Below are 26,422 nucleotides of genomic sequence, written 5' to 3'. Positions count from 1 at the left end.
TGAGCAACGCTATGAATTAGCCTTTGAACTAGCTTAGGAACATGAATGAAAGATAAGTTTGAAATTTAACTTTTAAGATATAATAATTAAATCGAGATGAAAATTCATGATATGCATCATATTCATATACAATTATCTTGGATTTTTCTTTTTAAATTTTAGTCAGGAGAGTATTCGTCGATGTGACGTCACCCGTAATGACAATTTAGCAACTTCCGGCAACACAGTGAATCACACTCAGGTGTAGGAAAGAAAAACTGACTGAAAATGTCAACTCCAACCAGTGACACCCCAGACAAATCAGCTGGTAGGCTTTAATTCACAGTCTTTCAACAGTATATACCCAAATTATGTTCGTAATGTTGAGCTACATGCCAAAAACAAAGAAAAACTGCCCAGTCTTACCAAAAATATAAACAACACGCAAAAAGCTTTCAACGTGTACAAAAGTCATATAAATGTGCATATATAATATCCGTGCTCATTATTGACATAGATGCACTCAGGATCTAACTATAGACTGAAGGGCAACATTGAAAAGGGCTTGCAAAACATGTAAAAGAGTACAATAAATATGAGGTAATCCCATTTTGATAATCCCTTTTGGGATTCTGAGTCCTGAGCGATTTTCAGATTTGGCCGCCTCAGAATCCCTTATCAAGTCCTATTAAGCCTATTGGGGAAAATTTTTGCCAACTACCTCACCTCGAACTGGCACCTTTTACGCCTACAGCACCATTCTGTATGCCTGAAGCAAGTAAGAATTGAATAGAAGACATATCCATGATATCAGCCTTTTTGAATCAGTTAAAATTAAGGGATTACCTTTTTTGAGTCTGAAGCAATTTTCTGATTTAAGCCCTATTATATTGTTTCTTCTCTAAATTATTTACCAAATTACTCACCTTGAACTTGCGCATTTTATAACTACAGCACCATTCTGTACACCTAGGCCAAAATAGATAAATTGTGTTTTTATACGTCCGTTTACGGGACGTATTATGGTATACCATTTCCGTCTGTCTGTCTGTCATCAACATGTCGGACATGAATTAAAAAATGCTTAAACCAATTTGCATAAAACTTTGGTGAATTGTTTATATCTATTGACGTGAGCTCCCTTTCGTTTTTTTATAAAATTTAGATTTGACGTTTCCGAGTTATGGGGTTTTATTCATTAAAAAAAAGGGGGATTTTCCAGTTTTTGGACAATAAGTCAAGAATGCTTTCACCAACTTGCAAGAAATTGTGGTGAATTGTTTATATCTATTGACATGAGCTCCCTTTCGATTTTTATAAATTTTAGATTTTACATTTCCGAGTTATGGGGTTTTATTCATTAAAAAAAGCGGTGATTTTCCAGTTTTCGGACAATAACTCAAAAATGCGGTCACCAATTCTCATGAAACTTTGGTTTATATCTATTGATGTAAGCTCCCTTTTTATTTTCATAAATTTCTAATATGACATTGGGAATTAATTGAACTTTATTTGTTTATAGTCTGACAACAGATTTACTAAGTATTGTACAACAGCAAGAAATCTTTAATATGATATAAATTCAATTCATGTAACCAATTACAAGTTCTTTGACTACATTTATTCAGAAACCTATAATATGTCAAATATTTAATTACAATCCAAAGTAAGACCTGAATCAAGCTTGAAATTGAATATTGTGTCCATTTTTGCCCCAACGTTCAGGGTTGGACCTCTGCGGGTGTATCTAGCTGCGCTCAGCGAAGCAGTTTATTCTGGTTTACGGACCCTTCCTCCGTTTCCGATGTATTGACGAAATAAAAAAAATATAAAAAAATCCGGATTATTCGGTCTGGCCATATCCGATGATTTGTTTAGAATACTATTGATCTTCAAAACGTTTGATAATAAAGATCAATACACATATTAAAGTAAAGCGTATCAAGAACCAAAATTACAAACAAGCATGGCTTTTCTGCACCTGTGTAGCGTATTAGCTGTCAAATATGCGAAATGTGATCACATGGATGCAAAATGTAATGACATCAATTCTGGATAATTATGATATGATAAACCATTTTGAGGAACATCATGATTGACCTATTGACGAAAAAAATATGAAGTTGAAGCGTTTTCCTCAACTTCTTTGCTAAGGTACAAGACAAGATTTTTTTTAATATTTGTATATATATATATAATGTCAGGCGTCCCATAACAATTTTTACAAGAAAAAAAAATGTGTTTATATCTGCAATTAATTAGACCAGTAGGCAGTAGATTAAGACAAAGATTTCACATTCTCACTCTTCTCAAAACCTTTTAATATTACCAGAACCACCCACTCTTCAAGATCACATTCTGTCTAAAATCAAAACACATCTGTATATTAAATAAAGAGGGTGCAAGGGCAGAGTAATACCCCAAGAAAAAAACAATAATCAACCGCTGCTTGCATCGGTTCACAATGTTTTCAAGGGGTACTTATCTGCTCCCACACTTATACCCTGTGTGTCATTTACATTGTTAGGTTCAACAAGACCCTACATAATAACATACCATGCCGTATTTTTCACTGCCATTTTTGGGTTTAAGATAATTTATCAGCAAGAACATATTCCTATTACATGTATATTAAGACCCATGAAATGCATAAAATTTGCATTAAAGTTTATTTTCATATTTCTGACATCGAACGAAAACCGAAAATTAAAAAAGCTGTAGATTAAATACTATTCTAAATATCAAAGGAGCAGGCAAAGGGTGGCACACCTCAACGATTTGAATTGGAACCTTTTTCTGCTGTCATCAATACAATGTATCTTAATTTATATGAGGCAGGTGATGAGCTCCTAAAGTTTATTTGTGCATTTGTGTTTTACTTAATTCTTTTCGGTAATCAAATATTTAAATTTATTTGAAATCATATGCTCCTCAGATACAAATGTAAGGGAAATGTCATTCTTATTTATCATGTTTACTGTCTTGAACGTACATACATAAAAAAGGAATGAAAATCTGAAAAGATCCACCATCATATTGTAAAATTTTTTTGAGAATTTATGAGGTACATGCATGTTATGTATCAGATAGCTATAGAATCACATTTAATCAATTTACCAATAAGCTCTAAGGCCGTGGGAGGAAAGCTGGCAACAAAACTACACTATTATGGACTTCCCCCTTTTTGAATTTACCTTGGAGTTTGATGTTTTTGTAATACTTTTTTTTTTTCTGGTCAGTGCTCGATAACAGATATGCTTGCCTGTTTTTAACTAATAAAACTTGCCTATGCAGCAAATTTTTGTGATTTTATTTCCAAAGTTGCTCATAAAGCATGTATAGCTAATTTGAACATCATTAATATCCTTGAAATGCAAGATTGGGAAAAGAAACCTTCTACAGGCCAATAGAATCATAGAGAAAAAAACTTTCTCTTTCAATTAAGTATGTAAACAAATATGATACAGATTGGAATAAGGATCAGGTGTAGCCCAGTATTTGCTTCTCTACATTAGAGGGTTTATTATTCCGCCTCATATCTTACAATGAAGAAAAATTCAATTTGTCAATAGAATTTAATGTTGTTTGTAATTTTCCACCAAAAAAGAATTTAGTGGCGATGAATAATGAATATCTTGCATATTCTTATCTTGAGAAATAGATTTCTTACAGTAATATCAAGATAGATATTGTTTATTTAAATGTCAACATTCAGTCAATTCAGTTCATGAATGTCAGTATATCTTTTTATACGCCTGCTTACGGGACATATAATTATGGTTTACCATTGTCCGTCCGTCCGTAGTCCACATGTCAGACAATAACTCTAAAACACTTAAATCAATTTGCATGAAACTTTGGTGAATTGTTTGTATTTATTGACGTGAGCTCCCTTTCGTTTTTTATAAATTTTAGATTTTACATTTTCAAGGTATGGGGGTTTTATTGATTAAAAAAGGGGGATTTTCCAGTTTTCGGACAATAACTCAAAAACACTTTCACCAATTTGCAAGAAACTTTGATGAATTGTTTATAACTATTGACATGAGCTTCCTTTCGATTTTTATAAATTTCAGATTTTACGTATCCGAGTTATGGGGTTTTATTCATTAAAAAAAGGGGGATTTTCCATTTTTCGGACAATAACCCAAAAACAATTTCACCAAATTGCAATAAACTTTGATGAATTGTTTATATCTATTGACATGAGCTCCCTTTCGATTTTTATAAATTTTTGATGTTACGTTTCCGAGTTATGGGGTTTTATTCATTTAAAAAAGGGGGATTTTCCAGTTTTCAGACAATAACTCAAAAATGCTTTCAGCAGTTTTCATGAAACTTTGGTGAATTGTTTTTATCTATTGACAACAGGCTACCTTTTGATTTTTATAAATTTTAGATTTTACTTTTCAGAGTAATGGGATTTTATTCATAAAAAGGGGTGATTTTCCAGTTTTCAGACAATATCTTTAAAGTGCTTTGAGCAGTTTTCGTGAAACTTTGGTGACTGGTTTATATCTATTAAGATAAGCTCCCTTAGTTTTTTTTAAATTTCTGATATGACATTGAGAAGTTATTTAACTTAATTCTTTGAAAAAGCGACGGGTGTATCATGCGCTCATGGCGCAGCTGTTTATTGAATATTGGCTTGAAAATTTATTTTTATTAATGACAAAGGAGAAGGGCAATCATGGCAATAAGGCCTTCATTTTGCCCAATTCAAAAAGCTACCATACATGTTCTAAGTTCTTACATTTGTCCAAACTGTACTAATATAAAGTGGTAAGAAAATAAAAAATAATTTCACATTAAACCAGTTTTCATGGCAACCAACCATGACATTTTTATTTGTTGTAAAATTTCTTGATTTTTCTTACTTGCATTACTTTTGATATAAAAATAAGAAGATGTGATATGATTGCCAATGAGACAAATCTCCACAAGAGACCAAATTTATGACATAAAAATTAACAACTATAGGTCACCGTACGGCCTTCAACAATAAGTAAAACCCATACTGCATAGTCAGCTATAAAGTTTATTTTGGATTGGAAAAGTATGGGGGAATTTTGTATTTTAGATTTGACATGTTCGTTATAATATATGTACAATAATTGCTTATGATAATTGCGTACATCCACTTCATTTAATTTGAACTTTGGTGGATAGTTGTCTCATTGGCAATCATACTGCATCTCCTTATTTTTATAAGGAAATCACAAACTTAAGTCACTATTCTATAAACAACATTCTAATATGAATTGAGATTTACAAAATGATTCAGGAAACTGAAAGTAATTAAACAGATCTTTTTAGAATGCCTTGAGTTTGTGAGACACACTATGACAGTATGAATCATTTTGTAAATCTCAATTCATATTAGAATGTTATTTATAGAATAGTGACTTGTCCAAAGTTTATACTGTAGATCAGACAAATATTGGTCATTCACCTGGTTTAAGTGTCCAGTAAACAAAAGATTTGACCAAATATTTAATTTACTGCCAAAATCATGTATTTTATTTGTCACCATCATCATTTTAATATTGTTTCCACTAATTTTATACTGGAATTTCACAGTCATGACAGTTATCAGTAAGTTCTGACAAAATCACAAAATTTTGGAAAACATTGTGTTTATTGTGTTTGTGTTTAGGAATGCACTATCATGAAACCAATTTACAGATCCTCCTAGAAACCTGCAGGTCAGCAGCTTTTATGGCTGACCTTAATTTTACTATAAGAGTTTTTGGAAACAGAAATAAACATCTTGATGTCTTTTGGGTTCTTTTGTTGTTTGTTTGCTGTGCATTTGATGTTATACCCCAACATCTGCGGTATTAGATATTTAGATTTCTATGAAAGGGAGATAATTCTTTATGCTGGCAATTAGTCTGACAGTTGTGCAATATTATCTACTGTAAATTCAGAAATTATTGCAAGGTTTTTATTATATAGCGTACTGTATGTAATCTGACTGGGTGAGTATCACAACCATAAGAACTCACATTCCGAAATCTGACACATATATGTGTATGCAGTTTTTCTTGTAATAGCAATAATTATTCTCACATTTTGGTCTGTCATGTCGAAATCCCAATAATAAATTTATGTAAGCAATAATTTCTGATCGTACAGTATTATATCATGATAAAAAAAGTTTTCCTGAACCCAGCATGCCAAGCAATGTGACAGAAATTAATGATCTTCATATTGACTTAAATATTTGAACCTTTTCTTGAGTCTTTGCCCCTGCAGTAAGCTCTGGTTTAATAGCTTTTATATCATGTATGAGGGTCTGGATGGGATTTACAGGATGGAGAATAATGGGCAAAATCTACTGAAAAAAGGACCAAAAAATATATCATACTAGAAAAAAAAATAAAGAATAGAGAATAATAGGGAGCTCAAATATAAAGAATAGAGTCTAAGAGAATAATGGGAAAAAATAAAAAGTATAGAGAAAAATTACCTAGAGAAATTAAGAACATAGAAATGAAGCAACATCGCCATCCAGACCCTCATGAAGATCGGCAGGTTTTATAGTCATCATGCTTAATTCCAGTGCTACTGGAAACACTGTTATCTATTGTCATTATTGTGGGGGCATCTAGGTTTTTTTCTTGGTTGGACTCTAATAATAAAAAGCAAACTATTTTTTTTTTCAATAAAATACAGAAACAAGAGCTTTTCTTTTAAAACAATTTTTTAATGCTTCATTTTTGCTCCCTCTTTATGTTTTCAGTGGGAATCAAAGTATTATTTGTACTTCTCTTTGTTTTTTTTTAATCAAGAAATTTAGAATCAACAATATGTTTGAAATATGTTTAAAAAGAAATCATGCCCCCTACAAAAAGTGAATGGTTAATGTCTAAACAGTATCACACATTTATGTAAAAATAATAAATTTAGAATTACTGTACCTTTAATTATAGAAATGGTGAATGGGCTTCTATTAACTGTTCATTTAAATTTAATCTGTAGAAACAATTTTTCTAAATTTTCTAAAAATAGATTGGAAATATATCATGTATATTCACTTTTCAAGTTTAATTTCTTACCTGGAGTGAACACATAAACATATATATGATTGATAAAAATAGAGTTTCATGAATAAATATGCAAAAATTGAAATAAAGGTCTTGTGGGAAAACATTTAATGCAAATGTCACTGCAGAGTTGGGTTGCAATGAGAACTAAAGAAATTATTGTATCATACCTTTAATTAATTGATATGGCATTTGATTTCGTATTTGTCTACTTTTACCTGTAAATTTGATTGACGAATAGAACATGTAATGATATAACAAGATCCTAAGGAAGATGACAAATTCATGACGTCATTGATTTTGTCTGACAGTCCACGTTGATGAATGAAATTCTACCTGTCGCTGTCTGTGATATGATTTTATAGATTTTCATCATATGGAAATTTTATTGAAATTGTTATGATTGGAAATTCATGTGGGAAACTGTGAGATAGAATATGTGTAGAATGTTTTTTTCATGTCAGAGGAGTTTGAAATTATTAACTGTGTTAATTGTGATTTTTGTTCCGTTGATTGGATTTATTCATATTGATTTCAAGTGGATAGGATTTTAAGAGTGTGGCACAAATCTGCAATATTTTTTATTCCTTAGTGACAATTTTTTTTATGATAACTATAAATTGTATGAAAATCAATCAACAGGAAGGAAGAGATGAACGACAAGGATAGAAAATTATAGTTATTGTAAATTTGGATGACAGATAGATCTATATCTATCGTACATTTATTATGAGAAGTATCACTTTGCAAACTTTTTGGATTTAATCTAATCTCTCATGTGACAATCATGATCATTATATGATTGAAATATTACTTATGTTTACATACATGTTACAGGTAGAATTATTTAACTAGATAAAGCATTGGTCATTAGGTGTTATGATTGACCTTAAGGTGACAAGTTCACACGTTTGACTACATCTATACATAATAGAACATTTATAAATAAAGTCTGGGGAGTCATAATTATAATTTGTAGTGCAGATTAAAAAAAAATGCATGTTCTTATCAGACAATTCAGTTAAAATAACATAAATGCTGGCTACTGAATATTTCGACAGACTATAAATCAAATAAATGTCCAGTCAGCTACATGTGACAGCTTTTCTAAGACAACTTAATTGAACTTTATGATATATATGACAGTTGGAAAATGAACATTTGGGAGTGTATGTTAACTCCATCTTACTGACCAGGTTGAAAAATACAGTTGACGAAATATATTATATAATCTATTGCACTGATTAGCTGATAAGGGATAATGATTTGTCACTGTATGATCCTTTGTTGATAACATTGTGTTTACTTTCTATTTATGAATTGATTAATTAGGAAGATTTATTTAGGAAAGTCCACGTCAACATCAGTTTGACAATATTTGACAATAAATAAGTTTGACGAAAAAGTTGGGATGTAGATGAAAAGGAAAATAATAAATAAGATTTTATCATTTGTAAGGATGTGAAAAATATAAATTATTAGAGGTGGAAAAGAAAAAGGAAAATATACTGTTGAAGTGTGTTATGAAGTGGATGATAATTGGAAATACATTAATATACATTCAAGAAATATATATATATACAAATTGAACTGTAACTCATGATAGATTAAATCCTGATCTTTCGACAGTAGTGAAACATTATTATGGAAAGTTATCCAAATCCTGAAGATTTGGAATACGAACCAAAAATCAGTGAATCTACAAATTATTTAAAATTTCTGAAACTGACCCATGATGGTCACCATTCTGAAGATGAAGGACATTACGATTCTGAAGGGTACTATGAGGACGATATTGTTGGAGATATAGTAAGAACAGAATCTGATCGAGAATTTCTATTTTCAGATTTGCCAGAAGTAGGTAAGGATATTGGAATGGAAATTAATCCAAGTTGCACTGCAGATTATGGAGTTATCTCCCTTTTGATGCACTGCATATTATGGAGCTATTTCCCTTTTGATGCACTGCAGATAATGGAGTTATCTCCCTTTCCAGAATTTTCATAGTGTGTTTAATATAATCTAGTTGTGAAACTTGTGTCTCATCAGTTTGTTTAGTTTCTAAACAATAAAAGTCAGTAACTGCTAGTAGTCTTAGGTGGAGTGGTAATTAAATGAGACTAGAATTCATCCTTAAGAAATAATTATTGATACAGGTCAGCATGGTCAGGTATTGTTGCCTTTTTTGGTGACGTCTTTTAAAAAAACAAATTCAGAGCCGGAGGAAATCAAGGAAATTTTGACATATGAAGAAATGAGATCAAAGATCGCATGTTGAATATATATAGATTCTACCACTGCATCGAGTGTGATATGATATTATCCACTCGAGACAGTTAAATTTTCAAATTTAAAACGCGAGGCTTGCCGAGCGTTTTAAATATTTAAAATTTAACTGTCGAGAGTGGATAAATATCGTATTACACGAGATTTGGTGGTGGAATCTGTTTCCCTAATGATTTTCAAACAATACGCAGGCAAATTTATTCCTTCTTTTCGAATGATCTGCAAAAAGATGTGTTCTTTCTATGTGACGTCATCAGGCATGGTTGCCTTTTTTCATGCCATCACAATAGGAAAAACAGAGAAAAGCAAAAATTCGACGTCATAAACAGATTTTAACCAATGAAGAACTGAGATCAAACAAACCACACGTTGATTAAATTTTTTTTATACAATGGGTGCAGAAAGGGATAAATTGACGAAGAATTAGAGAAAAAAATATATCAACTGGTTATGGAAAATGTAAATCATGAAGAATTACAGAAACTGTATTTCTCACTTCTTAAAAAGGAGAATCTGTATATGAGAAACATTTCAATTTAAATTATACTTTGTTGTTGTCTTTTCAGATGAACATTTGTATGACAGTAGTTTGAATTCACCATCATATGAAACTGTTGAAACAGGAACAGAGCCGGTACCAGTAATTGTAGAAACTCCAGAAGAAAGGGCAGAGAGACTGAAAGTCTTGCAGGAGGAATTAGAAAAAGTAAAAAAGGATGCTTATAATTGGAAAATTGGAGAAAAATTCTCTGACACATTCATCATGTTCATATTACTGTTAATTAAAAAGATCTTACTTTTTATGCCCCGCCTGTGTTAAAAGGGGACATTAGGTTTTCTGGTCTGTGGATCTGTCCAGTATCATGTTCAAGTTTGAGGTTATAAGGTAGTTTACCATGAAGCTGTGTCACATCAACATAAAACTTAGTATTCACATTCATTATGATGTGAACTTTTAGAATTATATACCAGATAAGGATTTTGACCCAATTTTTTTACCCCAGCCGTAGGCAACGGGGGCATTAAATGTTATCCCTTCCGTCTTTCCCTCTTTCCAATCGTCCTATTTTTGTTTCAAAGTTAGAGCGGGGGCATCGTGTCCTCAGACACATTCTTCTTTTATTTCACTATAACATGCAAATGTGTCAGTGTGAGAAGGGCAAGGTGTCCTATGGACACATAATTTTGTTTTTTTATGTTGGGTTTTAAAAGTGTTGCAAGTTAAAATTTCAATAATTTCAAAAATGATGATTTAGGTTACTGTAAGAAATATGGTTGTATTCTGTTTTTTGAATGAATTTTCTTATTGAATTTATTTAAAACATTTGTTATCCTAGATAAATTGTTGTTTTTAAGGAAATTATTGAATATTTAAAAAAGTATTTCTAAAATTTAAATGATAGAAAAAATAACCAAATTAATTATGATTGAAACAAGGTATTTATCAAGTGGTTTAGTTCCTGAGTATGATATTTAAAAAGATTCATTTGTACATACAATATTTATAAAAATTCATTTGAAAGAGAGAGAAATATATGTATTTATTGAAGGTCGAAGAAGAAATTGTTACATTAAGACAAGTTTTAGGAGCCAAAGTAAGAAGAGCTGCTGAAATTAAAAGACAAATGGGTATAACGCCATTTCAAGAATTTAAACAAGATCTCCAACATGGATTTAAATCTATTCAAGATTCAGATGCGTAAGTAGTATTGACAAATGTAATTCTAAGATCAGCAATCATGTCTTTGAATAGATAAAATCATTCTATGTGGGTACATTCAATTTTCTGCATCAATCTTTTTGTAAAAAAAACATCTATGTTTAAAGAAGAATTTTTATTGATTAGTAGCTAATGCTGTCTTCATGATAAACTTTTGCAGCCACTTACACTTATTTTTTGGAAAATTTTGTATAGATTCTATTGGTCTGTAGTAGAAATTCAAACAGGCAAGGAAGAAATTTAACAACCCTGGAATAGTGGGTCTGTGGCCAAGTGTGAAGACAGGCATATTTAGATTTATTTTGCATTCTTTCAAAACACTGAAATTCTTCTTTCTAGTATCCAAATCTTTTATATTTTATCCAAGATACACTTTTAGTGCTAGATGCAAAGTTATCACCATGTTTATATTTTTTTTTTGAAGTTACATTTGTAACATCCTTGTGGAAGTTGTTATTTGCCTTGATTATTTTAACTTCCCGTGTAAAATCTACATGTAAATTATAAAACTTTGGGAATTTAACATTTAAATAAGTTTGGGATAGTTCTGGGTCTGAATTTATGGCAGCCAACAGAAAAATATCTTGATAAAAAATATAAAGCATTTGATTAATAAGTGGGGTGGCAGGCTACCTTACAAACTGATGTCTCATTTAAAATCAACTGCATTCTATACAATTTTTTAGATTTTACTTAAAACTTGTTTAAAAAAAGTCACCTGGTAACCTGAGGCATTTTTGAATGTGACCTTGCCACCTGAGGGGAAGCCCCAAAATTGCTTACTGCTTATAATTTCTCCGAAAGTCCTGATGCTTACAATCAGTAGCTTTAACAATTTTTGTAAAATTTAATTTATTTTATTGTTATTACTTGTTTTATGTTTTTTTGTTAAATTTTAAACTGAGTGCATGATAATGTAGAGATGTTGTGATTTTTGTCAACATATTTTTTTATTGTTTTAACTTTCTTGGGTTATTTATTTTTAAAATTTTATTGATGAAATATTATCATATTATCATATGAACTTTCAGCACATATTAAATACTCTTTCTGTATGAAAGAAATGTATTCTTTATGTTGAACAGTGTTAAAAGAAAGAAATTTGTTGTGTCAGAGGTCACATGTTTTCTAGTCATTGATTGGTCAGATTTGTTAAGAAGCCATGTCAAAAAATGACGGATGTTGAAATATATTAATAAAGTTGAAATTCTATAAACAAATAATTTGCTGTATTAAACAGCTTTTACTTTTCAAAATATTTCTATTTACTGGAAAAGTTTATTAAGTGATATGGTGTATTAATTAATGACACAAAATCCCTTTAGATATTTGACAAAACCAAATTCAAAGCAAAGTAGTCTGTACAAATATCTTTTGCAACTACTACTCTGAAGACTAATATTCGGATGATTTTCTTATGTGTCTAAACAAAGTTTTGCAAATACTTACTAGTCTGAATAAAGTTTTACTAGTCTGGGGCATTGAAGCTAATGGTGCAGACAGACTGCAGCCATTTTTAATTTGTTTTTTAGGCCTTTTGGTCTAGATTGTTCAATTAAAGTTACGTTTTTAAAACTTTTGGCTGTGTTTTTCAAGTACTGGGTAATAAAAAACCATCTATCCTACAGCACTTCAGTGCTATGTTTGTTTTTATATTGTAATTAGGATGCAGAAAACAAATGAGAGATTAACTCACATGAAAGAAAGAATTACTTCTACGTCAGCGTGAGTCTCTTTGTTTTGTGTTTTTGCATACTTTGTAGTCTGACACATTGAATTTTTCATGAAATTTTCGGCCATGTAATTTATTCATTCAGTAATTATAATCGCACAAATTTTCAACCGTAGAAAACATGTCATCATTATTTTGCTCCTATTATTATAATTTTTGTGAGTGTTTAACCTTAGAATATGCTTGAATTTTAATGATTTCATTGTAGACATGATAGTGATTAATAAATAGATATAGTTTAAAAATAGATTTTTTTGTGAAATATGTGATGTCTCAGGTTACAAAGATATCAGCAGGTTTTCATGAAGGACTCTCTTCTGGGTAGTAGTGGGACTCATCATTTGTGGCTATATGTGAGTCCAAAGAAAAAAAATATTTTATGTATCCTTTAAATCATCAATGAAGTCAAATGTCACAACAAAATGATTAAAAAATCAATTTTTTCTTTACTTTAAACTTTTGTATTAATTGAATTATGATAATTATTGGGCTCCAGAAATAAAATATGGATGCATTGTTGAATTAGCCAGTTCTGAAATGATGAGTCTAGCCAGATTTTAATGAAACCAAGATTCAAAGGAGAACTCTGATTTGCAGTGAAATGCTAACAACTCAGCTTCTCTTTAAACCATGTATGAAATTTTATACAGGTAAACCAAAAAATATCTATGTTTCTAATTGTTAAAACAAGATATAGCGTGTAAACAAAAAATCATGCATTTAATTGATACATATTTAAATGCAGCATTTAAACACAATTTCAAATTTCTTTTCTTTGTATCGTAAAAATGAAGGTTAAATGATGATTGCCCATAATATCTCTATATTGAATAATGCACTTTATAAACTACTTACAAGTGGATAAAGTTAAAATCACTTTTACTAGTGTGGTGTTAACACATTAAACAGGGTGAATGATGGCAGATGATATATATATATATAACACTCTGGTAAATTAACAACACTCTCACATATTTCTGAAGTAATATATAGAGAGATAATTTAGAGTGAAGCTTATGCAGTCACCACTTTTCGCTGAAAATCAATACACAGAGTGATTTTAACTGAATTCCCTTTTATGTGCTCTATCTTGGTTTTAAGAGACTGGGTAGTTCAAATTGCTTAGTAGATACTAACAGTGTGGTGTAGTGACTTTCATATAGGTGACTTGATGCATTTCTTATCACACTTAAAGTATATAAATTTCAGCATTACGTTTAATATCTTTAAGTTTCTAATCAGATTTATTTTTCGCTAGTTTTTTTTTTTTTTCCACAAAAGCGTACTTGCCATGAAATCAACATTAAGAAAATACAAATGCATGCACATCAACTCTTTAAATTGAAATTAGGACATGGAAAGCCATGGTGTCCTTTGTCTCTTATTGGCATGGTTTTTGATTGAACATCTGTGTTTTTTCTTACGTTTTATTAAATAGCTACAAAACTGAAAGATAGGTTATGACAGGGGTTGGGGCAAAAATGTATTAAGTTTGTGAAAAAATTTTAATGAATAATCCAGAAAATAATTTCCGGTTAATCTTTTCTTTTGTTTTGTTCCTAAGCAGTATTTTAATACATATCTTGCATTATTCTTAAGTTATTTTTCAATTCCCTTTGCCTAAAATGACCAAGAAGAGTACATTCATTTAATTCCTCTTTGTCCAAATAGTTGTCATTTTAGCAAAAAATGTTTCAGGACATAATTGAACATGTTCAAATTAAGTTTGTTTGCCAGATCAAGGCAACAAAAGCCCCAATGCTATGGGAGGGCAGTGCTTTAAAATTCCTGAATGATCAGCTTTTTTATTCTAGGCTAGTTAACTAGGACAAATGACAGGTCTGTCCTTAATTTAAGTAATTTTTTTTCAAAGTTTCTCTTTTATGCAACTGTTACTGAAATGAAAACTGAAATTTAGAAACAAAATTTATAAGACTCCTGTAGTTTTTTTATCCCCTTAACACTGCTTTGTATGCATTGTGTGCCTTTTCGTGTGAATTCTTCATAGTATCAATTTCTCATTGGTAGTTCCTATGCAGTATATTGTCTTTTAGAAGTCAAATACAAATTTAAATATTGTTTGTACCATAAGGCAACCTTATTTGTACTGTAATTAAAACTGCTAGAAAAATTTTCGTTGGATATCAATTTTCATGGATTTTGTGTGTAGAGGTAAACCACGAATTTAAAAGTTCAACAAAACACAAATTTCTGTACTCTGGTAAACAGACTATTGTGAAACCAAGTATTAAGGTGGTACCATACACCTTGACTAAAATTAATTTGGCTCGTTTAATTTTAATAAAATTTTGACAAAATATTTGCTTTGACCCTTTGACAAAAATTTCAAAATTTCAAAAAACTTGAACCCCACACTTTGTTGGAAAAATTTCATTGGATATATAGCAGTTTGACAAACACTAATTTTGACCATTGGAAAGCTTAATATTTCCTTGACAATAGAACATGATTAAAATGTTCAGCTGATTTTTAAAGAGTTATCTCCCTGTAATGTTATGTACCACCTATAATAAATATCCGCAAAAATACAATTTTTTCCTGAATCCATGAAAATAAATGACCCCACAGTAGGCTCTAGTATTGATTATATCTTTCAGGTATCAAAAAACAAATGAAAAAATTCATGACATAAATGATAAGATTACACATTCCACAGCGTAAGTATTACATGTTGGCATGTGTGTATAGCATGTAACCTTTATTACTAACTTAACAAGGATTTTTCTTTGGTTATTTTCTTTTCAGTTATGGAAATCAGAATTTTTATTGCTTTATTATTTATTTGAGATTTTTGCAGCTGAAATGTTCCCAAAGGACTTGAGGATTTTAATGTTATCTTTTTATTTTACAACGTTCGAAATTTTAATTTTTATTGCTTTGTTTTTTAATTGCAAGTTTTGTACTAATGTTAAAAATTAGTGCATTAAAATTTCAATCATTTTCATTAAAATCATCCTAAGAAAAATCACTTTTGTTCATGTTGTTTGTTTATAATTTAATGATATATAACCAGTATTGAGCACCAACACTTTCCTTTTTTTCCTATAATTCATTTGTATAACATGTATTTCAGTAATTCTAAAAACTATTGTTATATCCATTGGTTGTTCATAGAACATTATAAATATACTGTAAATTCAGAAATATTGTGTTAATTTTTATCATTATTATTTTTGAACAAAGAACTAATTTGAGATTAGTTAATCAATGTTTTGTGAAGATTGGATGTCAAGATTTGCTACATTAAATAGTGAAATGAGAGTTTTAACTACTTCCAAGATTCTTAAGTTCTTGTTTTTACATTTATTTAATAAAAACATCGCTAAAGTTTCTGAATTTACAATGTTCACAGGAAAGAAATAATCTCTGCCTTCAAATTCAATGTGAGGATTGATTTTTTTTTTATATTGGTCATGCTTTGAACTAATTTGAGAGTAGGACATAACACATAGATAGTTCTTTTAAAAATAATCAAGTTTAGTTTTCATATTTTCTATTTGTATTGTGTATTTTCCCTGATTTTTGTCTAGCCTTGACAGAGTCAAAAAGCGAGACATAGGTATGATGTTTCTGGTGTTGGCGGCGGCGATGGCGACGGCGGCAGTGTCACCAATGTATTAGTTTGTGATTAGGTCTAGTTCATGGTGAACCACTAGTGGTAGGACAATGATATTTGGTAGGCAGTTGTATTAGCATTGGCACATCTCATTTCCTTGGATATTATTTGGCCCCGCCCCCTCAGTCAAGGTCTATTGACTTTGAAACTTTTCATAGTTTACATGTATTAGTTTGTGATTAGGTCAATTTATGGGGAACCACTAGTGGCCATGGTAGGTCAATGATATTTGGTATGCAGTTGTATTAGCATTGGCACATCTCATTACCATGGAGATTATTTGGCCCCGCCCCCTCAGTCAAGGTCTATTGACTGTGAAACTTTTCATAGTTTACATGTATTAGTTTGTGATTAGATCAGTTTAAGATGAACTGCTAATGTTAAGTCAATGATTTTTGTCTAGCCTTGACGGAGTCAAAAAGCGAGACATAGGTATGATGTTTCTGGTGTTGGCGGCGGTGATGGCGACGGCGGCAGTGTCACCAATGTATTAGTTTGTGATTAGGTCTAGTTAATGGGGAACCACTAGTGGTAGGTCAATGATACTTGGTATGCAGTTGTATAAGCATTAGCATATCTCATTTCCATGGAGATTATTTGGCTCCGCCCCTTTAGTCATGGTCTATAGACTTTGAAAATTTTGCTAAGTTAACATGTATTAGTTTGTGATTAGGTCAGTTCAAGGGGAACCAATAGTGGTATGCCAATGTTAATTGGTGTTCAGTTGTATAAGCATTAGCACATCTCATTTCCATGGAGAATATTTGGCATCACCCCCTCAGTCATGGTCTATTTACTTTGAAACTTTTGCTTAGTTTACATGTATTAGTTTGTGATTAGATCAGTTTAAGATGAACTGCTAATGTTAAGTCAATGATATTTGGTATGCAAATTTATTGGCATTTGCAAGTATCGTTTCCATGGAGATTATATAGCCCCACCCCTGATCATGGTTCATTGACTTTGAAACTTTTACATAGTTTACAAGTTAATGTTTGTGTTTAGGTTTGTTTAAAGGGAACGACTTATAATTAGTCAATATTATGGTATTTGGTATGCAGTTGTATTAGCATTGGCACATCTCATTCCATGGAGATTGTTTAGCCATGTACCTTCAGTCATGGTTCGTCGATTTTGAATATTTGCATAACTTACATGTTAAAGTATTGCTATTTTAATTTCAACATTTGCATTATCAAAATTACAAAAAGGCGAGACATATCTCTGTGATAACAGTTTATCTTTCACTTATATTTCTGTGGTAACCACTTTTTTTGCAAACATGCCAGCTTTTGCAGTTGAATTTCACTGGACTGTTTATTGAAGCTTGATCTGGCCTCAGTTATTTTAACAGCTGAGATTCAGACACTAGCACTTTTGTTAGAAACAGATTTCCTCATATTTCTGTGTTTATTTTATTTTTAGATGTTCCTTATCATTATCATTATAAAACTTTAAAAATAGATAAGGTTTGAAAATAATTGTCTCCCTTTGAAGAATGTTGGGGGGGGGGGGGGGGGGAAATAGTTAAAAGAATCTTTTATGTTTAATTCATTCTGGGTAATATTTCAAAAGTGGAAATGCAACCAAAGATGTAATGTTTAATTTATATTTTGGTGTACCAAACAATAAAATTACCCACAATTCTTAAGAGTTGAAACTGGGGAATTAGGAAGTGAATCGGTATCATTTCATTGCACTTTTGTATCATACACGACATAACATGTAATAGTTGAACTTTTCTGACAGTGTACTCTAGTGTACACTAGTGTAAAAATTCCCTAGTTTGTTTGCCCTAGGGTATCATTTCCAATAGAATATTCCAGTGTGAAGAAGGAAAACTGTAGTGTGTATCAAGTACCAGTAGTGCTACATACAGCAATGAAATTATACTTACATATACATACCTGCAAACTTCTCAAAATTTCCATAGGGGATTTAAAGTTTAAGCTTATAATTAAACCTAATGCATTGATATACATTTCACTTGTTTTATTGTAGTATGCCATATTGCTATGGTTTTGAATATGTATGAGGGGATGACATGTTTTTTGGATATGGGATATAGGGAGTAAAAAACTTGGGGATGTGGGATATAGGAAGTAAAAAACTTGGGGATATGAGATATAGGGAGTAAAAAACTTGGGGACATGGGAGATAGGGAGTAAAAAACTTGGGGATGTGGCCCATCATCATGTGGGATATAGGGGTTAAAAAAAAGTTGATCTGGGAAATTAGAAGGAAAAAAAGAGGGAGTTGGGGAAAACATTCCCAAAAAAACTAGATTTGGGAAACGAGAACTCTCCCGTCATCCCCCTCATGTAAACATGCTTATATGTCATTTAAATTTTGAATGCTTGTTTTGATCGATGTATCTTGTAAATATAATGGAGGCTTAGTCAAGAGTCCGGTCAACACCTCCCATGGAGAAAATACCCCATAAATAAGAATATTTGGAAAGCTATGCATATGATAGATTACAATGTATCATTTATTTTTTAGATACCAAAAGACATCGTCTGCAGTTAAAACAGCATCAGAAAAGACATCTGCTGCATTCACAACTGTAGGTTCTACTGTATCAAGGAAACTTAGTGATGTTAGGTAAATGTTACTACTTTTGGTACAACCTTATCTGTGTAGATAATACAGTCAAACCTGTACTGTGGAGTCGTTATCATTTGTGGGGTACCAGTTTTCATTGATTTCGTGGGAGTAGGGAAACAACAAATTTTAATTTTTTACTGAAGAATTGTCTATAGGCTTGTATACAAACGTTTGCAAAACCACGAAATCAAATAACAACAAAAATACCATTTTTGCTCAATCCACGAAAAATTGGTACGCACGAAAATAAATGATTCCACAGTTTATAAAGGAGATCCATTGGGACAAGAGAAAAGTTACCTTTTAAGAGGGTTGACATTTGAATGGAGTTTCAAAATGCATAAGCCTCCTAGGTGGTCTAGTGGTAGCAAGTTCGCCTCGAGTAGGGGAGGTCGTGGGTTTGAACCCCGGCCAGGTTAAACAAAAGACTAAAATTAGTATTTGCTGCTTCTCCGCTAAGCATGCGGCATTAAGGAGTAAGAGCAAAGACTGGTAGGCTTGGAGTAAGAATAATGTGTCTGGGTTAGGTGACATGTCTACCTTTGGACTGTTACCTTGTGAACTAGCACATTAAAAATCTGGCTCATTGTGTTGGTCTAGTACAAAGCAGGGTTAATATTCACATTAAAATAACATGTTTTCATTCTAAATATGCATATTGATTTGGTACTGGACGTTAAGCAGTCATCCATCATCATCATCATCATCATCAAAATACATAGGTATTACTTTAGTAGGTGGTGATTAGACAGGACTGTTTTTAACCGGATTCCCCACCAAACAGATTTTCAGACGCTTGTATCTCAAAAAAAGCACTCGGACTATTTTTATTTTGCAAAAATTTTTAGGAAATTAAAAAAAAACTTCATTCCTGAAAATGTTATTATGAATTTCAGCAGTTCACTTCATTAAGAGAACTACATGATCTATATGAAAAAGACATGCTGGTGATTTAGATAAATTTAAAACTTATTCTGTCATATTTCTAATTTTAGAAATTCCACAGCTTTTAAGTCAATGGAAGAAAAAGTAGGAGGTGCAGTAGCAAATGTTAAAGTAAGATATATATACATATAGATGTGTTTAAAGGTGCGTTTATACCAGTACGATTTTCCATCTGATTTGATAATTTAGCCCACATAATCATACAACGTTCAGTTCTCAGAATACTATTTTCCACTCAATTAAACAACATCTGACTTTAGTGTTCATACGTTGAGATTTTTGTCAAAACATTTATAGATAAGAAAAAGGATGGAAAATCGTACTGTGTAAACCCACCTTTGAAGGAGATATTGGATAATTGTAAACAAGACAACCTTCTGACGACACGAGTTTTCCAAAAGATGTCTCTGTGATAGACAAGTAATTCCACCATGTGGAAAGCTCTTAGCCGCCAGAGTTTTGACAAGTTGGGAATTAATTCAACAGACAAGACAGGAGATCGAAAAAAAAAAATATTTCGTTGCTTTTGCATAAAAATGAGAAGATAACTCCTTTAAAAAGTATCTGGGCCGCTTTTTATTTCAATCAATAAAATCTTTTAACTAGATATATTAATTTGAACTTTGAATTGCATGTGTTTCCTGAGTCTTGAGAGTACTAAGACTCAGAAATCAACCTATCCAAATACTGAATTTGGTGTTTTGAGTACAAATTTTGTACATGTACTCAAAGAGCACTGATTGATAGGTCACTGCACAGCCTTTAACAAAGAGCAAAACCCATACAGCATAGCAAGCTATAAAAGGCCTTAAAATGACAAATGTATAAAAATTTCAAATGAGAAAACGAACAACATGATTTACGTACAGAAGAATAAAAACCAACAAATACGATATACCACAACAAACGACAACTACTGAATCAAGGGCTCCTGACTTGGGACAGGCACATACAGAATGTGACTGGGTTAAACATGTTAGCAAGTGCTCCACCGTCCCCTTAACCTAAGACAGTAGTGCAACAGCACAACACAAGAACATACTGTTAAAAACAACAGACGAAAAACATATGATAATCGTCAACAAACTACAACCACTTTATTACAGGTTTCCTGACTTGGAAATTGCTAAGTAAAAATATATTAAATTCTTGAAAGTTTGTATATAATAAGGACCATGCACTGATAGAAATGGAAGGCGCCATCAATTTTGGATCTTGCCAGTTCCTATTAAAGTGAAGCATTCTTTTTTTAGCAACAATTTCAGAATTTTATTTCACTTGATACACTTACCTGATATAGTAAACAATAAACAGTGGAGTATTGATTGGTCAGGAATGCTGTATCTGGCAGACGGGCACTCATATAAATACAATGTAATACTTTACAAGAAGTAACCTTTATTTTAATTTGGTATAGTTATAAGCAATCTAGAGCTACAAACATATAAAAACACAATCATGCAAGCAAATTTAAAATTCATAAAGCACACATAAAACTAAGCACAGCACATACATGGCAAAGCAGGTTATACATGCAAGCATAAGCAATAAAAAACTCTTTAAAGATGAATTATTTTTGTTCAGAAATCACGATCAATAGATAGTTTTAGAGGACGTTTGGTGAGTGGTGTGCACTTTATTGTTAAGATTACAGGAGATTGCAAAGCTTCATCAATGTTCTGACATTTACTGCAGAGCTATAATGATGTTCATTTACTGCAGAGCTGCATTAATGTTCATTTACTGCAGAGCTATAATGATGTTCATTTACTGCAGAACTGCAAAGATGAACATTTACTGCAGGGCTGCATTAATGTTCATTTAGTTCAGAGCTACTTTTATGTTTATTTACTGCAGAGCTACTTTAATGTTCATTTGTAATGCCAAGTTTTGTATTTAGATCTATTTATTTGCTTTTTCATCATGTTCATGATAAAAAAATGGTAAAGTTATACCTTTAAATCTATACCTCTAACTTTGAATTTTCTGTCTTGGCTATTTTATTCTTTTTCAATTTTTATTCAGAGATTTTGCTTTTTTCACTTCAGGCTTGAAGTGATTTTAAAAAAATTTATTGAAGTACTAAGCTTTTTTAAAAGTGAAATATTTTTATCTGAAGTATTTTCATTAATGATTACAGCGTCTCCTATGATCGGAAACCAAGGGTTTACATTGGATAGAAAAGAATAAAAATAATAAATACAGCAGTTGATACTTTTTGCGTTAAAAAAAATGTATGGCAAGTTTTATACATTTTATTGGGCTTTTTGGTCCATAAACACTAAAAAGAATTCTTGTTCCAATGTAAACTCTTTTGTCACTGTTGTTGTCTGGCAATGGATGACTGAGATAAAAAGAAGTTTACATATTTTCTTTTCAGTACACCCATAATGTAAATATATCAATATTGTCTGTAATTTTATTAAGTTTAAATTAGTAGTCACTTATTTGATTTATAGACATTTATACCAAATTGTTTTATATTTATATATTTGTGTAAATCTATTGAAATTCTTCTGTAATGAGTTAATGTAGTTGACGAGAATGTTAGATTTTTCCTTTTTTTTAAATATTTTTTTTTATCATTGTATATATAATTGACCTGTAGCCTACATCTCTTTCTATTCATATATGTATATTTTGTGAAATTTTTCGTATCATTTGATTTTCTGAACTTGTAGTCTTTTATCTTTACAAGAAGTTTATTAAAAAATACTTGTCATTTAATTCATATCCAAAATATGCTGCAGTTTTATCTGAAGACAAACATGTCTATATAAGACTATCTTGTCTGAAGACCTGTAAAAGAATTTTATCGATTCTAATCACAATTTCATAGCCATACATAGTACTAGTGGAGAGTGAGTAAAAAAAGTAAGGGTCCCCCTGACATGAACATTTTAAGATTAAAAGAAAATATTTATTTTATTTTACAGGCCAAAGTAGCTGGTAGCAAATCGGAGAACAATTTTGAAGATGCATTAATTGAAGAAACCAAGGGAGCTAACTCTGAGTCTGCAGAATCTAAGCCAGATGAAAAAATTCCATTGTAATTTATTACCAGTTGTGAAAAATAATATTTATGACAAATGTGGATTGAGATATGATCATGTAAAAGTGAAAAAGTCAATTGATTATTAGTATATAGTAAATTTTATCTTTTATTAATATAATAATTATGTATATTTGGCTATATGTTATGTCCTTCATTATAAGTCATATGGAAACTATTATGTGGACTCCCAGTTTAAGAAAATAAATTAACAAACCCACTTTGTACAAGGAAAAGGGTTTACTATATAGATAAATTTCAATATCATGCAACTTCCCGTACATTTTCTATGTCACAATGCTTATGTTATTACATCACAGTAGGAAACCGATTGTTCAATGATATCATTTGGTAATCAAGTCCTTATGGTTTCAACTATATGCTGTGAATGTATTTCAGCTGTAGAAAAAAAGGTAGAAAATAAAATTTTATAAAATTACAGGTTGGAAATTTGTTATTTTCGAAATAAATGTGAGACATTTTGTATAAGTTAGTATAACATATTTCCTAGTCAATATTTTTAAAGTTATTTTTCTAACTGGGATCATAATTTTAGTATTTTGTTTGGGCATTTACTAATGTGAATTTAATTAACAAAAATATACGTAAAACATCTAGTTTTGTAGGTAGGTTTATATTTATACTTGAAGTTGAAAGGGTACCAGAATTTTATATATACCTAAACATTCCAGTTTCATCATCTTTAAAAAGTGTAAATTCTGAAATAGTGTTAAATTTGGGCAAGTTCTTGAATAAAAATTTAGGTTTTCAGAATCAGTATTGGTATCACTTAATATCCATTTCATTTTTACTTAAATTTTATTATGGTTCAATGAAACTATATGTAAAAATGATTTTTCTTGATGACAAAATCAAAAAGTTCATTTGCTGAAAAGACGAATTGCCATTGATATTTTATTCAGTAGCTCTCTTGTCCAGGTGCTAAGAGTCGCTTTCCATACAATAATGCGTAAGAATTAAAAAAAGAAATGCCATGAAAGTAGATTATCACAGTAGGATTAGTGGGGCCTTATGGAGCTACATATATGGTTGATGCAAATAAACTTTTTGCAAGCCCCCTCCTAAAGTTGCCTTGGTGGGCCCCCTTTTTCAAAATCTTAGATCCGCAACTGATTATAATCTTGAAATAATGAATGCCAATCTTTAACTAAAGTCTCATTAGTGAATGCGGTGTAAATGAAAATGAACATCAGAAACAAAAAACTATTGAGAAACACAATAAATTAAAGTCCAAAGTATAATTTATTTTAATGCTGTCTTAGAAAATAGCATATTTTATCCAAACAAAACCGCTTTAAATGTTAGAAAAATATAAATATTGAATTGATGGAGTAGCACACTAATTAAATTAGTACATTTATTTGTTAGATTTGATACCATCTAGTGTGATTGTCTTGTCATTATAAGCTTTTTGTAAGTGCTTGAGTGACTTGTATACATATACAGAAATAACATCTGATTTCACAATTATAGTGATATTCAAAGCTTAATCTGACTTGCTTGTCATAATACGAAGCTTATTCTTGGTGTATTTGTAGCATGAAAGTATGTGTTCATCAAGAAAAAATGGAGGAAATATTTACACAATTTTAGCCAAAATCGTAGTGCAATATAATAAAATTAATTGCAAAATCATTGTCTGTAATGTCTGGTTTAGTTTTTATTTTAGGCTCCAGTCCTTGTTTTGGGTATAAATATATATACATAATTTTTTTTTTATTTGGTATACATATGATAATTTTTGTCACTATGAACAATAGCCAATACTTTTCCTATAAATATTAAGTTAGCTGTTTTCTTTGTAGTGAAAAAAATGTAAACTTAGAAATAAGTATATAACAAGCCAAGTTAATGCTTTAAAGTACAGTTAAACCTGCTCTAAATGTCACCTCTTTTAAAGTACAGTCAAACCTGCTGTAAAGGTCACCTCTTTTAAAGTACAGTTAAACCTGCTCTGAGGGTTACTTCTTTCAAAGTACAGTCAAACCTGCTATAAAGGTTACTTCTTTCAAAGTACAGTCAAACCTGCTCTAAAGGTCACCTCTTTTCAGCCACAAACTGTCTTGTCAGGTCACCCTCTTGTACTATTGTAGTAAAACTACTATTTTGAGCCTCATTTCAAAGGTTACCTCTGTTATAATTTTTGTTTTCTTTGTTTTTAAGGTTTGACTTTATAAATTTAGTTGGAACTCAAATCTTACTTCAGAATGGTTTCAGTCTTAAATTCATTTCATTAGGTGTGAAAATAAACAGTTTCCCAAATTTGAAACTTTTAACATTGGCCAACAAGACATAATAATTATAACCTTTCATATTTTTTGTATATTTTGGTTGTGTATTTATATATTTTGATGAATGAGGGTGGATTTGTTTGTTTCATAGTGCTGTATATATCTCTTGCAATAAATGCATGCTGTATTGTACTGGGTTTCATATGCTCCCTGCTTTTATATACCAGTATATATATATTAAAACAGCAAATGTAACACCGAATTTAAACCTTTACTTTCCATTTGAATTTGCTTCAAATATTCATACTGTTAGGGATTTTGAAAAATTAATGCTCTATGTTTAATAGCATTTCCCAATTTCCTTCATTTAAGCCATAAAAAATATTAAAAAAAAGTAACTGTCTTAGATATATGTATAAACTTTTATTGTAGCACAAGCTTTAATGAAATGTCATTTTTGCTTCTATCTTCTATCCTTTCATCAGAGCCTGACTTTGAAAAAGAAAATCTTTACAATTGGTAAATTTATTAGAAGGAACACACACTTCTTTTACATGAGGGTGCAGAGTGAATATTATCACAATCACTACAATTATATTTTCAATGTTTTATGATGAAATTTTTCCAGAAAAATTTGTGACTCTTCCTAGCCTTTAATTTATAATAATAGAAATGTATTATCCTTCAAAGTGAAGACCATCTATGTCTAAATTGTACTTTGCTCCAATGGGATGGCTCACAAAGTAAAAAGGTACCTGCCAATTATTTTCAACAAAAAAATTGTTCTGTGCTCCCATTGGTTCTAACATTAAAACTTTGCACCAATGGGATGGCTCACTAAACAAAAACTGTATAGGCATCTGCCAATCTTTTCAACAAAAAATTGTTTTTTGCTTCAATTGGATGGCTCACAAAACTGTATAGGTATCGTCCCATCTTTTTAACAAATCATACTTGAATGATAATGAGTTACGGGTATTTTTACTCAAAAGATTGCTAAATATTTTCGGAGGTGCAGTGGATTATTTTAAAGATTTGTGTGATCCTTCTTACGAATGACAATTTTCTGTTATGTATTTATCTTGTTATTGTTATTAATTGTATTATGTTATAAACATTTTATTTGTGAACAAGATAATAAAATGCAATACACACAAATTGAA

The 26,422-nt window shown here is 30.9% G+C and overlaps 1 protein-coding gene across 5 annotated transcripts; it reads left to right on the top strand.

Annotated features, from left to right (window-relative positions):
* The first annotated feature begins 166 nt into the window (after positions 1-166).
* LOC127732216 (tumor protein D54-like) lies at positions 167-26,422 on the top strand. Of its 5 annotated transcripts, none has more exons than XM_052241307.1 (8): positions 167-307; positions 9,881-10,020; positions 10,865-11,013; positions 12,700-12,759; positions 15,385-15,444; positions 18,906-19,007; positions 20,006-20,066; positions 22,892-26,422. In XM_052241307.1, exons 1-8 carry the CDS (start codon positions 268-270, stop codon positions 23,006-23,008), a joined length of 729 nt encoding a protein of 242 aa, XP_052097267.1. In that variant the 5' UTR covers positions 167-267; the 3' UTR covers positions 23,009-26,422. The 5 variants fall into 5 exon arrangements, with proteins under 5 accessions (XP_052097267.1, XP_052097265.1, XP_052097263.1 ...); XM_052241303.1 differs by lacking the exon at positions 167-307 and adding an exon at positions 7,752-8,889; XM_052241305.1 differs by lacking the exons at positions 167-307; positions 15,385-15,444 and adding an exon at positions 7,742-8,889.

The sequence above is a fragment of the Mytilus californianus genome, unplaced genomic scaffold (assembly GCF_021869535.1).
Source record: "Mytilus californianus isolate M0D057914Y unplaced genomic scaffold, xbMytCali1.0.p SCAF_22, whole genome shotgun sequence".
Taxonomy (NCBI): Eukaryota; Metazoa; Mollusca; class Bivalvia; order Mytilida; family Mytilidae; genus Mytilus; species Mytilus californianus.
This window is presented reverse-complemented; position numbering and strand designations above follow the sequence as displayed.

Excerpts from the sequence above, each read along its gene's own strand:
- LOC127732216 (XM_052241303.1), top strand. The coding sequence starts at position 8,673 with ATGGAAAGTTATCCAAATCCTGAAGATTTGGAATACGAACCAAAAATC. Across the intron at positions 15,445-18,905 it reads AAGATTACACATTCCACAGC|ATACCAAAAGACATCGTCTG; the intron begins GTAAGTATTACA and ends TTTATTTTTTAG. Across the intron at positions 20,067-22,891 it reads GTGCAGTAGCAAATGTTAAA|GCCAAAGTAGCTGGTAGCAA; the intron begins GTAAGATATATA and ends TTTATTTTACAG.